At 39.5% G+C, this 15,162-nt stretch overlaps 1 protein-coding gene across 1 annotated transcript in view; it reads right to left on the reverse strand.

Moving 5' to 3' along the window:
• The window catches only part of LOC132651041 (zinc finger protein 431-like), a 37,977-nt gene extending 23,119 nt beyond the window's left edge, over positions 1-14,858 (reverse strand). The window contains exons 1-3 of the mRNA XM_060376353.1: positions 14,376-14,858; positions 14,123-14,183; positions 12,476-12,874 (exon numbers count right to left, since the gene is read on the reverse strand). Of these exons, the coding sequence (XP_060232336.1) occupies positions 12,476-12,874; positions 14,123-14,183; positions 14,376-14,409 (494 nt within the window). The 5' untranslated portion in view covers positions 14,410-14,858. The remainder of the gene's footprint in view (positions 1-12,475; positions 12,875-14,122; positions 14,184-14,375) is intronic.
• Between the last annotated feature and the right edge of the window lie 304 nt (positions 14,859-15,162).

The raw sequence follows: 15,162 nt of genomic DNA on the forward strand, positions 1-15,162 counted from the left end.
GCATAATTTTGGTGGGTAGCTCTGAAATTTATGTGTTAGGAGATAACTCCTTTGGGGGCTTCTAGGGAAGAATAGTCATCCTCTCTGGTTTAGGGGGGGTCCACAGTGTTCTACCACTTACAGCACCATAATTCTATTTTTACCCTCTCTTCATATGGCTTTCTTTGTTTGAATATTTTTTTTTTATTTTCATAAAAAACAATTTCATTGTTTGGCCTGTTGCATTTCTATAATCCCAGCTATTTTGGGGGCAGATGCTAGAAGATGGCTAGAAGTTCAAGGCTTTTATGAGTTACAGAATGAGTTCAAGGCCTGACTGGGCATGCCAGAGCCTGCCAACAGAGTTGAACACTACCTGAGTGGGGAGTGAGAACAAATCACACTACACACGGGATGGTTTGAGGGGGCTGTCATTCTGGCTGAAGCAGCGCAGGTTTATTCCAGGGTTCATTATTTATAGGCAAAGCAAAAACAAGTCACATTAATACAAAAAGAAAAAGATATGGAAATGCCTATTTTTTTTCAAAAACTACTTCCCCAAAAGAGTAGCTAAGGCGAGGGGTTTGAAAACAGGAGAGAAATGCTTTGATGCACACTTATCTCTAAGATCCTTTTGTCCTGTAAAATTAATAACAAGATTTCAGAAATTTCAGGCCTCACAGCGCCCCTACCCAGAAGGCAGATCCTACTCGGGTGGGGCGGGGGAGGGGCTTGCGCGAGGCGCAGCGCAGGCGCAGTGCACGCCTCCATTGTCCAGCGTGACAGAAGCGCCGTTGCTATGGCTGCAGACGCTGAAGGGAAAAACGCTGAGCTCGTCCAGGGCCTGGTGGATGGCGGCGGCGAGTGTTGGCGAGGGGAACCCGCTTCCTGGATGCGGTGGCAGCTGTTATGGCTCGGCTAGAGGATTACTTCAACGTGGGAGGTTGAGACCAGGAGGGGCAGGAGGCGCCTGGGCTCCGCCTTCGCCTCAGGCTCCGCCCCCAGGCTCCGCCTCTGCCCACCCAGGCTCTGCCTCCACACCTGGGCTCTGCTTCCGACCCCCAGGCTCCGCCTCCATCCCCGAGCTCTTCCCCGGCTCCTGGGCTCCGCCTCCGCACCCTGGCCCCTCCCCCGTCCACGCCCTGGGCTCCACCTTCGCCCTCGAGCTCCGCCTCCGCTCCCCGGGCTCCGCCCCCCGGCTGGGCTCCTCCCCTGCCTCTCCCTCTGGGCTCTGCCTCAGCCCCCAGCAGCCATTCAGTAGGCTAGGTTGGCGCCGGGCCTGGCATCCCGGCTGGGAGGCGGGGAGGAGAGAGGGTTCTGTCCCGCGGTGGAAGAGCGGCAGGTCCACAGGTGTTGGCCATCACGGAGTGGCCGAGCCTGGCTGGCTGTGAGCGTGTGTGAGGGACCCGCAGGACGGCGGTCGCTGGGAGAGGCCGTGGCTGTACAGTTGGGGGCTGGCAGGCTGGGCGGGTTGGGAGAGCCTCCCTGAGTTCTGCCAAGAGCTTCTGTGGAGGCTGCTGGTTTCCGGGACTGCGCCCTAGGGCCCCAGGGGTTGGGAGGGTGGGAGCACAGTTTGTGGAGTTCATAGGGATTCACTTGTGCCCTGCATCCTGAGGAAGAGTGATGCAGGGCCAGGCCTCCTGGAAAGGAAGTGCAGAGAGTCTGATTCTGCCTCCTGCCTGCACTGGGGCTCGTGGGGTGGGGGAGCTTGGACATCCAGATTGAGAGAAAGCAGGGTACTTGGAAAGGCTACAGGATCCGTGCACATTTCTGGGAACATTGTTTCAGGACGTATGTGCAGGCATTCCAGAATGAAATGATTCTTCTTAAGTAAAGACAGCCACTGCAAGTGCTCTCTCTCACTTAGCTTCCATGAGATTTTATTATTCTCTTTATTCGTCAGAAAATTCTGCATAAGGAACAGTTTGTTGGATACACTGCTGTTTATACTTTGATGGACTTGCACAACCAGGAGTATACAGGGTTCACACAGGCTTATTTTCTTATTTTTATATCTTTGTGTTGTTATGTATAGATAAGTGAGATGTAATAACAAGGTTACTGTAGAGCTGGGAAAGGTCTTTTATTTCAGGGTAATGCCAGTTTTACCCTTGCAAGGAATTTTAGCTAACAGCCATGCAGCCTTTGTCTCAGGAAGTGCTTAGGTTGTGTTTGGATGATTGTTGGTCGTTGGTAGCACTAGAGTACAAACGTTCTACTCATCTCTTTTTATTATTTATTCATCCCTAAGAAATTGTTTAAGAGAAGGGACCCTTCACATTTTTTTTTCTCACTATTACCTAATTGAGGTCATTTAAGAGAATCACTTGCAGGTCGGTAAGATGGCTTAGCAGATAAATGCTCTTGCTGGGCAAGCCTGGAGACCTGGGATTGATCCCTGAATTCATGAAAAGGTGAAGGTAAAAATGATTGCACAGAGTTGTCATCTAACCTTCTCATGTGTTCACTAGTATTCATCCTTTACCCACATCATGAACACTCCCCCCCAACACACACATACACAATAACAAAAGTAGACTGTGGGCTGTATTTAGAGAATCTTCTTGCTGCTCCAAAATGTCATGTAATTTCATTTTTCAGTCTCTTACAGACAAAGTCTTACCCAGACTGCCAGTGGGGAGAATCAGCTTTGTTTTTAATCTTGTTCAGTTTTCAGTTACATTGTTCTCCTTACAACAATTTTATTTAGTTTGTTTGTTTGTTTTTGACACAAATTCTCTCTACAGAGAACTGGTTGTCCTGGGCTTCCCTATGTAGACCAGGCTGGCCTTGAACCTACAGAGATCTGCCTTCCTCTGCCTCCCAAGTGCTGGAGTTAAAGACAACGTGCAACTTCCCCACAACAATTTTGAAATAATAAAAAAAAACTTGAAGATAGTTCCAAGTATGTACAGTTAATTGCTGTTTTACTTTGCACATTTTGAGAGGAAGTTGCTGACCTTATGCCCTGTCACTCATAATGGTTTAGTGTTAATTTTATACAAACAAGATCTCTGTCTTACATAATGACAGTGCAGTTATCAAAATTGGTAATTCACGCTGACACAGTATTACATTTAATTTGGGTTGTGTTGACTATGTTATTACTCACATAATTGTCAATGAAGTTGGTACATTTAAGTGTTGCGTTGTTTCCTTATCTCTTTAGTCTCTTTCAATATGGAATAGTTCCATCATCTTTTTCATGATCTTGTCACTTTTGATGACTGTGGATCAATTGTATTTTGTCTTCATTAATTTATTTATTTGTTCATTTTACATCCCACTCACAACCCCACTCCCTCCTCTCCTCCCATTCCTGCCCTCATCCCACTCACCCATTTTCCCCAGATAGCCCCCAACCAACCCACCCTGGAACATCAAGTTACATCAGTATTAAGTACCTCCTCTTTCACTGAGGCAAGACAAGGCAGCCCTGCTAGGAAAATGGGATCCAGAGGGAGGCCACAGAGATAGGAGCCCAAGTCAGAGACAGCTCCTGATCTAGTTGTTAGGGGACCTACTTGAGGACAAACAGCCCCATCAATTTCATATGTAGAGGGGTCCTAGGAATAGTCCAGGCATGTTCTTTTGTTGGTGGTTCAGTCTCTATGAGGCCCCATGGTCCCAGGTGAGCTGGCTATGTAAGTCTTGTAGTGTACTACCCCCCTCCCAGCTCCCTAAATCTTTCCTCTAACTGTTCCACAAGACTTTCCAAATTCTGCCTAATGCTTGATTGGCTGTGGGTCTCCTGTAACTGTTTCCATTATCTGTTGGATGAAGCCTCTCAGATGATAGTTATGCTAGTCCCATGTCTACAAGCATATCAGAGTATTATTAATAGTGTCAGAACTTGAGTCTTTCCCATGGGTTGGGTCTTAAGTTGTGCCCGTCATTGGTTGGCCATTTCCTTAATCTCTGTTCCATCTTTTATTCCTGCATATCTTGTAGGTGACAAATTTGGGTCAAGGGTTTTGTGTGTTGGTTGGTGTTCCCCTCCCTCCACTGGCTACAAGATGTGTCCACTTCAGTCTCAATATCCCTGCTGCTAGGCATCTCAGCCAGGCTCAAACCCCCATATTTTCCTAGGTACCTCCAGAATTCCAGGTCTTCATTTTATTTCAGAAATGCTGCAACAATTTCTCTTCTCTCCTAGCCCTCTCACCCCCATCCTCACTTTTCCCACACCTGATCTCCTGTCCTGTTCCTCTCACCTCCTTTCCCACCCACTTCCTCTTTCCCTCAACTTTCTGTCTGTCCCCTTCTTGTGGGATTCAAGTATCCTCTCTTCTACCCTCATGTTACTTAGTTTATTTAGGTCTGTGGGTTGTGCCATGATTATCCTGTACTATATGGCTAATATCCCACGTTATTTTCATAGATTCTCTCTAAGCATTGTGTTCTCATGAATCAATACATAAACTGGGACAAGGGTATCACAAAAGTGTAACACATTGTGTCCTATCAGGTGGGACATACTTTCACTTTGATTACTGGTAATCATTGTTTTCCAAGCTTTTCTGCTACTCAGTTAATACCCTGCACCCCCATGAGTACCTTGACATTCATCAGAATGTTAGTGCATTTGCCATACACTTACATCAATATGGATTCATGATTTATGTGTCTTCTGTAGTGGACTGGATTGTTACTGTTTGTTTTAGTCTACTGGAGCTAAGTGACAAATGATTTATAAACAAAGGCTTTACTTTTCACAGTTGTGAACTCTGGAAAGTCTAAAGTTAAATTCTAAGGTCTACTTGGGGGCATGCTTGTCTACAGTCCTGTTCTCACTTTAAACTCAGTGTTCTAAAGGGCCACATAATTTTATAAGATCTCTTCAATAAGATTATGAACCTATTTATAAGGGCTTCACTCCCAGACCTGAATACCTCCCAAGGATCTCATGCAGTTCTATTAGTGTGGGTCTCAAGACTTCAACATAGGAATTTTAGGAGGACATAGATATGTAGATCATTTTGATGTTTAAATTGTTTTGTCATTTGACCAATGAGGGCTTATAAATCTGGCTTCTGTGTCTTTATTTTCTTTCCATTTTTTAATCTTAATTTTTATTAATAACACTTTATTCATTTTGAATCCCTCTGTGCTCTTTCCCTCTTCCTCTCCCAATCCCATCCTCCCTCCCCCTTCTCCACACATGTGCCTCCCCAAGTCCACTGATAGGGGAAGTCCTCCTCTCCCTCACTCTGAACATTGTTTATCAGGGCTCATCACAAATAACTTCACTGTCTTCCTCTGTGGCCTGGTAATGTTGCTTCCCCCTCAGGGGGAGGTGATCAAAGAGCAGGCCAATCAGTTCATGTCAGAGACACTCCCTATTCCCATTACAATGGAACCCACTTGGACACTGAACTGCCATGAGCAACATCTGTGAATGGTTCTAGTTTATCTCCATCAGTGTTCCTTGGTTGAATTATCAGTCTCAGAAAAGACCCCTCTGCCCAGATTGTTTTGGTTCTGTTGCTCTCCTTGTGGAGCCCTTGTCCTCTCCATGTCTCATTATTTCCTAATTCTTTCTTGAAGTTCTCAGCACTCTGCCCAAAATTTGGCTACACGTCTCAGCATCTTCTCTGATATCCTGCAGGGTAGAGCCTTTCAGATTTTCTCTGTGGTAGGCTCCTGTCCTGTTCCCTGTTTTCTCCCTCTTCTGATGTCCATCCTCTTTGCCTTTCTGAATAAGGATTCAGCATCTTAGCCAGAGTCCTCCTCCTTCATAAATTTCTTTAGTTGTACAGATTTTAGTATGTTTATCCTATACTATATTTATAATATCCACTTAAGAGTAGTATATACCCTGTGTGTCTTTCTGCTTCTGGGAAACCTCACTAAGGTGATCTTTTCCAGTTCCCATCATTTGCCTGCAATTTTCATGATTTCCTTGTTTTTTATTGCTGAGTAATATTCCATTAAGTAGATGTACCACAATTTCTGTGCCCATTCCGCAGTTGAGGGGCATCTGGATTGTTTCCAAGTTCTGACCATTACAAATAAAGCTGCTACAAACATGGTTGAGCAAATGTCTTTGTTGTATACTTGAGCATCTTTTGGATATATGCTTAGGCGTGGTATAGCTGAATCTTGAGGAAGCAGTATTCCTAATTGTCTGAGAAAGTGCCAGATTGATTTCCAATGTGATGTACAAGTTTACATTCCCACCAGGTGTGGAGGTTTCCTCTTTCTCAACATCCTCTTCAGCATGTATTGTCACTTCAGCTTTAGATCTTAGCTATTCTGATGGATGTAAGGTGAAATCTCGCAATTGTTTTGATTTGCATTCCCCTGATGACTAAGGGCATTGAACATTTCTTTAAGTGTTTCTCTGCCATTCCTGTATTGAGAATTCTCTGTTTAGCTCTGTATCCCATTTTTTAATTGGATTACTTGATTTGTTGCTGTTTAACTTCTTGAGTTTTCTATATATTCTGGATATTAGCCCTCTTGTCAGATATAGGGTTAGTGAACATCCTTTCCCAATCTGTAGACAGTGTCCTTTGCTTACAGAAGCTTTTCAGCTTCATGAGGTCCCATTTATCGAGTTTTGCCCTTAGAGCCAGTGCTGTTGGTGTTTTGTTACACCAGCCAAAAAACAAGACCTGAGAAAGATATTTTCCTGATACAGGCAAGAAGAGCATAAGGGTCCTTTCCAAAGCAATGGTTTTCTTCAACAAAGCAAGCACCGGGATTTAACTTAGGGCATATGGATATGTTCAAATGTGGGTTCCCTACTCAGAGCCATGCTAAATTAAGTCCTATTCTGAATGTGATCATAATGTAAAATCAGAGATAAAAAGACACTTTTGGCTCAAAGTCATGCAGAAATATGTGTAAATTTTTTTAAAATGGACAGAAATGCCCCTGAGATTTTTAATTGTGACCACAAGTTCTTAACTGAAAATTAAGTAAATGAGGCCATGAAACTATATTGCACAGGAGGCAATACCATCTGGTAGTCATCATGTCTGATCTATGAGGGGGATGTTTCTCACACAAAGGACAGAGAGCACAAATTCAGAAAACTTCTAACATCCCTGTGTACACTATACCTCAGGAAAAAAAATCTATAACTTGAAATATAGTATGCATTTTGAAATCATTTTGATACATGACATTTCTACAAAGCTATGGCTGTCTTAGAACTGTCCATGGAGCTGGGCATGGTGGCACATACCTGTAATCCCCGCACTCAGGGAGGAAGAGGCATGGATTTATGTGATTTTGAGGATGACTGGGTCTACAAAGTGAGTCCATAACAGCCAATTCTACACAAGAAAATTGTGTCTCAAAAACAACCAGAGAAGACACTCTGTGGAACAATATGGCCTCAGTCTCAGAGAGATCAGCCTGCCACTGAATCCTAGGTTTAGGATGATAGGGATGCACTTCTGAGCCAAGCTTTGATTTTTAAGTGGTCTATCCTTGAATCAAGGAATTAAAGGATAAAATAAGATGTACAAAGGAACCATTTTCCTTTTAATGAGCAGCAATAAGTCTTCAAATTCTACAAATAGTTTGTCTTCTCTAAGTGGCTACATTGCTTTGTTAATTTCATCATTTATAACTGGATATTCGACATATAATATAGAATAATCATACTAAAATCTGTACAGCTAAAGAAGCTAATCAAGAAGGAGGTCCCTGGGTAAGATGCTCAATCTTCATTCAAATAGGCAAACGGATGGACATCAGAAGAGGGAGAAAATAGGGAACTGGACAGGAGCCTACCACAGAGGGCCTCTGAAAGACTATCCAGCAGGGTATCAAAACAGATGCTGAGACTCATAACCAACCTTTGGGCAGAGTGCAGGTAATCTTATGAAAGAAGGGGGAGATAGAAAGACCTGAGGGGAATGGAGCTCCACAAGGAGAACAATAGAATCAAAAAATCTGGGCACAGTGATTTTTGGAGACTCATACTCCAAGCAAGGACCACAAATGGAGATAATGTAGTACCCCTGACAAATTCAGCTCATTGCAGCTTATTGTCTCTAGTAATGGGAAAAAGGACTGTCTCTGACATGAACTCAGTGCCTGGCTCTTTGATCACCTCTGCCTGTGGGGGGAACAGCCTTACCAGTCCACAGAGGAAGACAATGAAGACAGTCCAGATGAGACCTGATAAACTAGGTTCAGATGGAAGGAGAGAAGTACCTCCCCTATCAGTGGACTGGGGGAGGAACATAGGAGAAGAGAGAGAGAGGGTAAGATTGGGAGGGGATGAAGAGGGATCTATAGCAGGGATACAAAGTGAATAAACTGTAATCAATAAAAATAATGTAAAAATGCTGGAGTGTGTTTGTGTGTACATACATAAGTTATGGTGTATACATGCTACTAAGAGTACAGCTTATTGCTATTTATTATCTACATCCCATATATAAGTTCTTCACATGGAACACAAAGAGTCTTTTGGCCAGTGACTACACTGGCCCTTATTTAGCGTGAAAATATATTTACATATCTGCTAGTGTGTGAATTTGCATACACAGTAGCTCAACTATAAAAACTTTAGAAAAATCTCTAACAGTGATATGGACTACTCAGGGATTGAGCACAAATCATCACGCTTAGCAATAACTAAATTTACCCACTGAGACAATTCTCTGACCTTCACTTGCAGTTTTGAGAAATTCTTAAGAATAAGTCTTTACTCCTAAGAAAGAACTAACACATTCCAAAACAAGACAGGAGTGTATAATTTTCATTTGCAAGTAGCATTTATTAATCAAATAATTTCAGTTTCTTCCATCCTCAGATGACAATATATTCATAATCAGAATAGAAGACAATACTGTACTGATGTAATTTTTCAAGTAAGTTTTATGAGTCTCAATGAGCTTAGTGGGGAATGTTTGTGGTATGCAAAAGAGACAACATACCTTGAAGATCATAGAACCATGACGAAAATAGATCCCACACTCCTCATATATTTGTCATAGCCTAAGAATGAATAGTCCATCACACACATAACATGTCTTTTTGAAATAAATCTTGTTGCTGTTACATTAACTATCACTTCCAGATAAATCTCTATAAAGGCAATACTTCAAGATGATGTGCTGTATAGTAAATATGGGAACATGTAGAAGCATGAAACTTCAAACAATATATACACACCTGCGTACACACATACTATAAAGCATCAATTAATTATTGATATCCAAGAAAGGCTTAAAAACAAACATCTTAAATTAATTTGTGAAAACATAAAAAAGTACAAGTTCTCATAGACCCTTCCTTGAAAACTATGATCTCACACTGCCTGATATAAATAAACAATGGACCACATAGAAGATGGGGATTCCATTCTATACATTGCAGCAGAAAAATAACTATCGCGAAGTGGAAATGCATTAGAAGATGAACAGCTGCCACAGAGGAAATATCAGAACAACCTAATAAACTTCTGTGAATGGATTTGCTACACACACAGCAAATTCAATAGCTACTCCAATGTTTCAAAATTCAGACCACAACCACAATTGGTGATCTCCTCCATTATAATGAAGTGAACATGGTAAATAATTACTTCCTCTGAGGCTCTTTTAAAAACAGATTCAAAATAGTTTCTATTCTTGGAAATGAATACATTTTTATGTCCAAAGTAATAACGCTTTTGCATAAATAAGATTGCTCTTTTCTATGAATTCTTTTCTACTTCCTGACATAAAGGTGATATATTAAGATTTAAGATATTTACAGTACTAGATACATGGCTTTGCAGTTAAGACAAGTTCATTCCCAGGACCTAGTTCAGGTTTTGGACAACTTTCTATAATTCCTGGTATGAGAAAATCAGTGGGTCTAGTCTACATGGAAACTAGAATGGACAGGCACATAAACACACAAAGAAAAACTATTATCACATAAGGGAAATTAAAACAAATTCTTAAGTATATGTTTACTCGTGAATGTTTTACTTCTATAAGCATTCATTACTGAATTCAGGTGTTGGGGCAACTACAGGCTTATCTACAAATGTCTTCATCATGAATTCCTTCATGTAAGAGAAATCAAACATGTAAGTTTGAAATCAGAGAAATGAATCATTTTCAGTTGGTGGTATCATTTGGGAATGTTTAAAAAATGTATCCCTGCTGGAGAAAGTAGGTTAATTGGGGTGGGCTTCATATTTTTCAGCTGCATACCTTCTGTAGTTCCCACTTGCTGCTTCATGCTGCAGGTGGTGGTTGTGAGCTCCAATCTTCCTACTTTAGCTGCCATGTAGGACACTTGTGTTACCAAATTTATAGTGATCCCATATCCTCTCAGGTCATAAGGCAAAGTAAACACATTTGCAAGTTGCCTTAGACATTGTGTTTAGTCACAGAAAATGCACTAATACCCACATATAAATTTTATTACTGGGTGATTTATTTCATGGAATTGAACTGAATTGTCAAATGGATTATCTTATTGTTTCAATCCATATGCCTTTGGTCCATGAGATTTCAATTGGAAACAAAATAAGGATGGATGTCACAAACACATGCATACATCTTTGACAGTTGTTAGAATTTTACTCCAAAATAATCTAGTGTAATTGAATGCAAGCTGGTGGGTCAAAGATCTTAACAATTTTTTTATTCTAATAGATGTTCTTCCGAATGCGTTCTTTTAGGTTCTCAAAGACTACTGTGATATACAAAGGCTTTAAGATGTAGCCCACACAGTAAAGCTTTTACTCTTATAGAATGGTAGCATGAAGCAGAAAACCTTACCATACTGACTACATTCATGGGGTTTCCCTGCAGCATGACTTTTTCTCATGATTTCAAAGAAAACCCTATGAAAAGGATTTACCACATTGCTTATTGAGAGGGTTTCACTGTAGTGTGTGTTCTTTTATGTATTTGGAGACAACTGTATTAAGAAAAGGATTTATCACATGAAGACATGTGTAAGGTTTCTCTATACTATCTGACCATTTGTATACTTGAAGATGACTTTGATATGCAATACATGTAAAAGCAAATTGTATGTGGGAACATGCAAAAGCAATTTGTCCTAAATATTTCCTTTTAGTTACCAGCCTTCAATGATTTATAAGGTGAACATTAGTTTAAGTTCATAGTCCCTAGGAAAGCTGTAAACTTCCCAATAGCTGACCGGATTTAATTACTTAACTTTTGATGCCTAAAACATGACTGTTCCATACCATGATTTCTGGTCTCCTTACATAATGACTGACCCAAAACACAGATTCTCTTTCCTAAAACATAATAAATTTTCCTAACCACAAAAGAACAAATGGATATGATTGTTTTCATTGTAAAACCTACATTTTGCATCAGGTAACTTCCTCAATGACGTAAACAAATCCCATATCCCTAAACCATGACTGATGGAAATAATTCAGTTGCAAAACAGTAAAGATGTTCATGGTTTTCAAGCTCAGAACCTCTGTAACTTTCTGGCTCATTGGATGGGTAGGCATCACAGTTCAACATTATGTGGTCCCTAATCAAACAGAATGACAATATTTTTTTTTCATCTGTATTGACCTCTTTGAGTTGTATTAGATTCAGTGGACAGAAGAACACAAAAGCCTTACAATATTGATTATATTCAGATTTTCTCTCCATTGTGAAACTTTAATGATGAAACTGTATGATGATGTAGAATATAGATATGTGCAAAGATCTTCCATTTTAACACATTCATAAAATTTCTCACTGTATGAATTCTTTCATGATGATGAAGATAATACAAATGTGGAATAGCTTCACCATGTAAATACACTCATAGTCTTTCTTTCTGATATGAATTCTTTCATGACGTTGAAGATGATTGTGAACAGCACGTTTTTATTAGGAGATGACAGTTATGTGAAAAGGCTTTACCACAAAGGAAACATTAATAAGTTTTCTCTCAAGTGTGAGCTCTTTTATGTATTAGGAGATGACTGTTACATACAAAGGCTTTCACACATTGATTACATCCATAAGAGTTCTCTCCAGTGTGAGTTCTTTTGTTTGTATTAGGAGACTACTGTTACATGCAAAGGCTTTACCACCTTAGTTACATTCATAAGATTTCTCTCTAGTATGTGTTCTTCATGTCATAGGAGAATACTATTATGTCAAAATGCTTTGTCACATTGGTTACATTCATAAAGTTTCTATCCAGTGTGCTTCTTCTATGTACATAGAGATTATTAAGGCATGCAAACTTTTGAACACATTGTTTATATTTACAGGGTTTCACTCCAATAAGTGTTCTTCTTCAAGATAAGTCTTACATGAAAAGACTTCATGACATTAGCTATATTCATAAGAATTTTCTGCAACATAGATTTTTATGCCTTCGGAGAACATTGTTATCTGCAAAGGCTTTACCACATTGGTTACATTCAAAAGGTTTCTCTCCAGTGTGAGCTCTTTTATGAACAATGAGATTAATGTTCTGTGCAAAGGCTTTACCACATTGGTTACATTCATAAGGTTTTTCTCCAGTGTGAGTCCTTTTATGTCGCAGGAGCTTATTTTTAAATGCAAAGGCTTCACCACATTGGTTACATTCGTAAGGTTTCTCTCCAGTGTGCGTTCTTTTGTGTATTAGACTACTGTTACGTGCAAAGGCTTTACCGCATTGGTTACATTCAGTGTGAGTTCCTCCTTTATGTCTTAGGAGACTAATGTTAGATGCATAGGTTTTACCAAATCGGTTACATTCATGAGGTTTCTCTCCTATATGTATACTTTTATGTCTTAGGATATGACTTTTATGTGCAAAGGCATTACCATATTGGCAACATTCATAGTGATCCACACCAGTATGCATACTTTTACATGTGTGGGGACTATTGTGATGTGCAAAGACTTCATCTTGAGTATCTTCAGGGAGTTTGTCTGCACAATGATTGTTTTCATACCTGCAAATATAATTGGCACATATGACATCTTTTCCACATTCATTACACTAATGGATGTTTTTGCCACATGACTTAATTTTGCAGTTTGAATTAAAGGTAAAGAAGAATTACAGTTTGAGTTTTCATCATTATTTTTATATTCACGGTGTTCTCCTCTACTGGTTGTTTTGCTGAGCCAGCAATCAGCTAAGTACTGATGAAATCATAGTATTGTTAGTTCTATAGCTGATCACCTGTCATATATTTTGTAAACATTTGTCCTTCCTTCCTTATCTATTGGAAATAATAACGAGCTAACAAGTGATAGCAGGGCGCAAAATGGAGGACAGAACTTTTGAGTGAGAGAGGGTTGCTGCAAAGGAGAAAGCAAATGACACACCATTCACCAGCATGACAATGAGGTTAACAGATGGACATGACCATGAACAAAGAAGTAGAGCTGGCCATGCATACAGACACTGTGCTAGGTTTGTTTTAGGGAAACAAAGAGTTCAGAATCTGCCCAGTAAATTGCCTAAGCTTTAAAATATCAAAAAGCCTCTGCATCATTATTTGTACTGCTGGAAGCTCTAAGTATCCCATATAAACATAATAGGTATCAATTTTTAAACATCTACTCAAAATGTGGACTACTAAACCTTTTAGTTTTTCTGGGTGGTACATTGTTTCTTTCAATATACACATATTAAAATGACTTGTACTCATTGTGATATATGATATAACTATTAAAAGAATAATAATAAAGACATGGTTCCATGATGCATTCACACATTTGATTTTTGTTCATCACAGACATGTGCTATAGGGATTATGATTTTTCCACAACAGCATTCTTGACTCTAAAAAAAAAACTGCCCTTCTCACAAAACTTAGCAACATTACTACAATTATATGAGTAAACCCATGTTTGGATATACTTTCATCACCTATTTACTGTGAATACATTTGGCAATACCTGAGCTGTAGGAGACTAAACAAATTCCAGTTTTACCTCATAGCGCTAATGAGGAAATAATTTATATATTGATCTTGCATAAGTATGATTTCCTTGCACTTGTTCTTAGAGGAGTGCCCTGTAAACATACATCAAATACCTAACATGGAGGTATGTGGTTTAGTAACATGATAGTCATCATCAATAAATACACTTAAAGGAGTTCATTTACACTGTCCCTTCTCTTTCAAAATTTCAGAACATATTAAAATTTTCTCAGAACCATATTCATATCAGATTACAATGAAAATTACCTTGTGTGTCTTTTAGGACTTTGACAATGCTCTTCTATATTATGACTTTCCCAATTGTAGCCTAAAATACAGTAACAGAAAATGTATGATTTATTATTGGAAATAAGACAAAATTTAAGTCGTGCTCTATGGTCAATCAAAGAACCATTCACCTCATTCTTCCTCATCCTCAAGAGAAATTGTAGAAGCACTTCCATAATGAATAAAGTGTTTTCCCCATATTTTAAGAAGTAAAGAAAATTCACTGTCCTACCTATAGCAGTGAGGTTCCTGTAGGTCTCCAGCATTACATCTTTGTAGAGATTCCTCTGGGAAGGATCCAGCAAAGCCCACTCCTCTCCAGTGAAGTTCACATGCACATCATTGTAGGTCAATATACTCTAAAATATCCACACACATGTACAACAGAAAGCATGATACTTAGAATACTGGCGATGTATCCTTCATTTACAATATTTTCAATTTATTCTGATGGTTCTTCTACTTATTTTCTGACACACAAGTTGTAATGTAATCACCAAATCTTTTTAGAAGTAAACTTAATAGTGAGGTTCACCTCTCTAATTTCTGCATCCTTTTAGTAGGATATAGCCTTGCAAGAGAAATGTCAATTAATAGGTAAAGAGAGAGAGAAAGAGAGAGAGAGAGAGAGAGAGAGAAAGAGAGAGAGAAAACAGATCAACAGTACTGAGCCCACATGAGAGAAATAGTATAAACGATTCCTGACTCTTATAAGAATGGGCAGGCTGGCTGTATTATCTGATGAATTTAATTCCAAAAATCACCCAAGAAACTGTGGCTGGTGTATTTCACAGAGCTGGATGGTAGACAGCTCTTTGCAATAAGTTCCAGGACACTCAGGGGAACATAATACGATTCTGAATAATATACAAAAATTAATTAAACAAACAAGATAAAAAACTTAAAGATCTTTCTCAAGTTTCTACAAAGAGTTATATATTCATTTGAGTTCTGCATAAATATCTAGAAACCTGAAGTGCCTCATTTTAAACTGTAATATTAATGTGATCATTTTTAAA

This window comes from Meriones unguiculatus (genome assembly GCF_030254825.1).
Source record: "Meriones unguiculatus strain TT.TT164.6M chromosome 13 unlocalized genomic scaffold, Bangor_MerUng_6.1 Chr13_unordered_Scaffold_39, whole genome shotgun sequence".
In the NCBI taxonomy this organism is placed as follows: Eukaryota; Metazoa; Chordata; class Mammalia; order Rodentia; family Muridae; genus Meriones; species Meriones unguiculatus.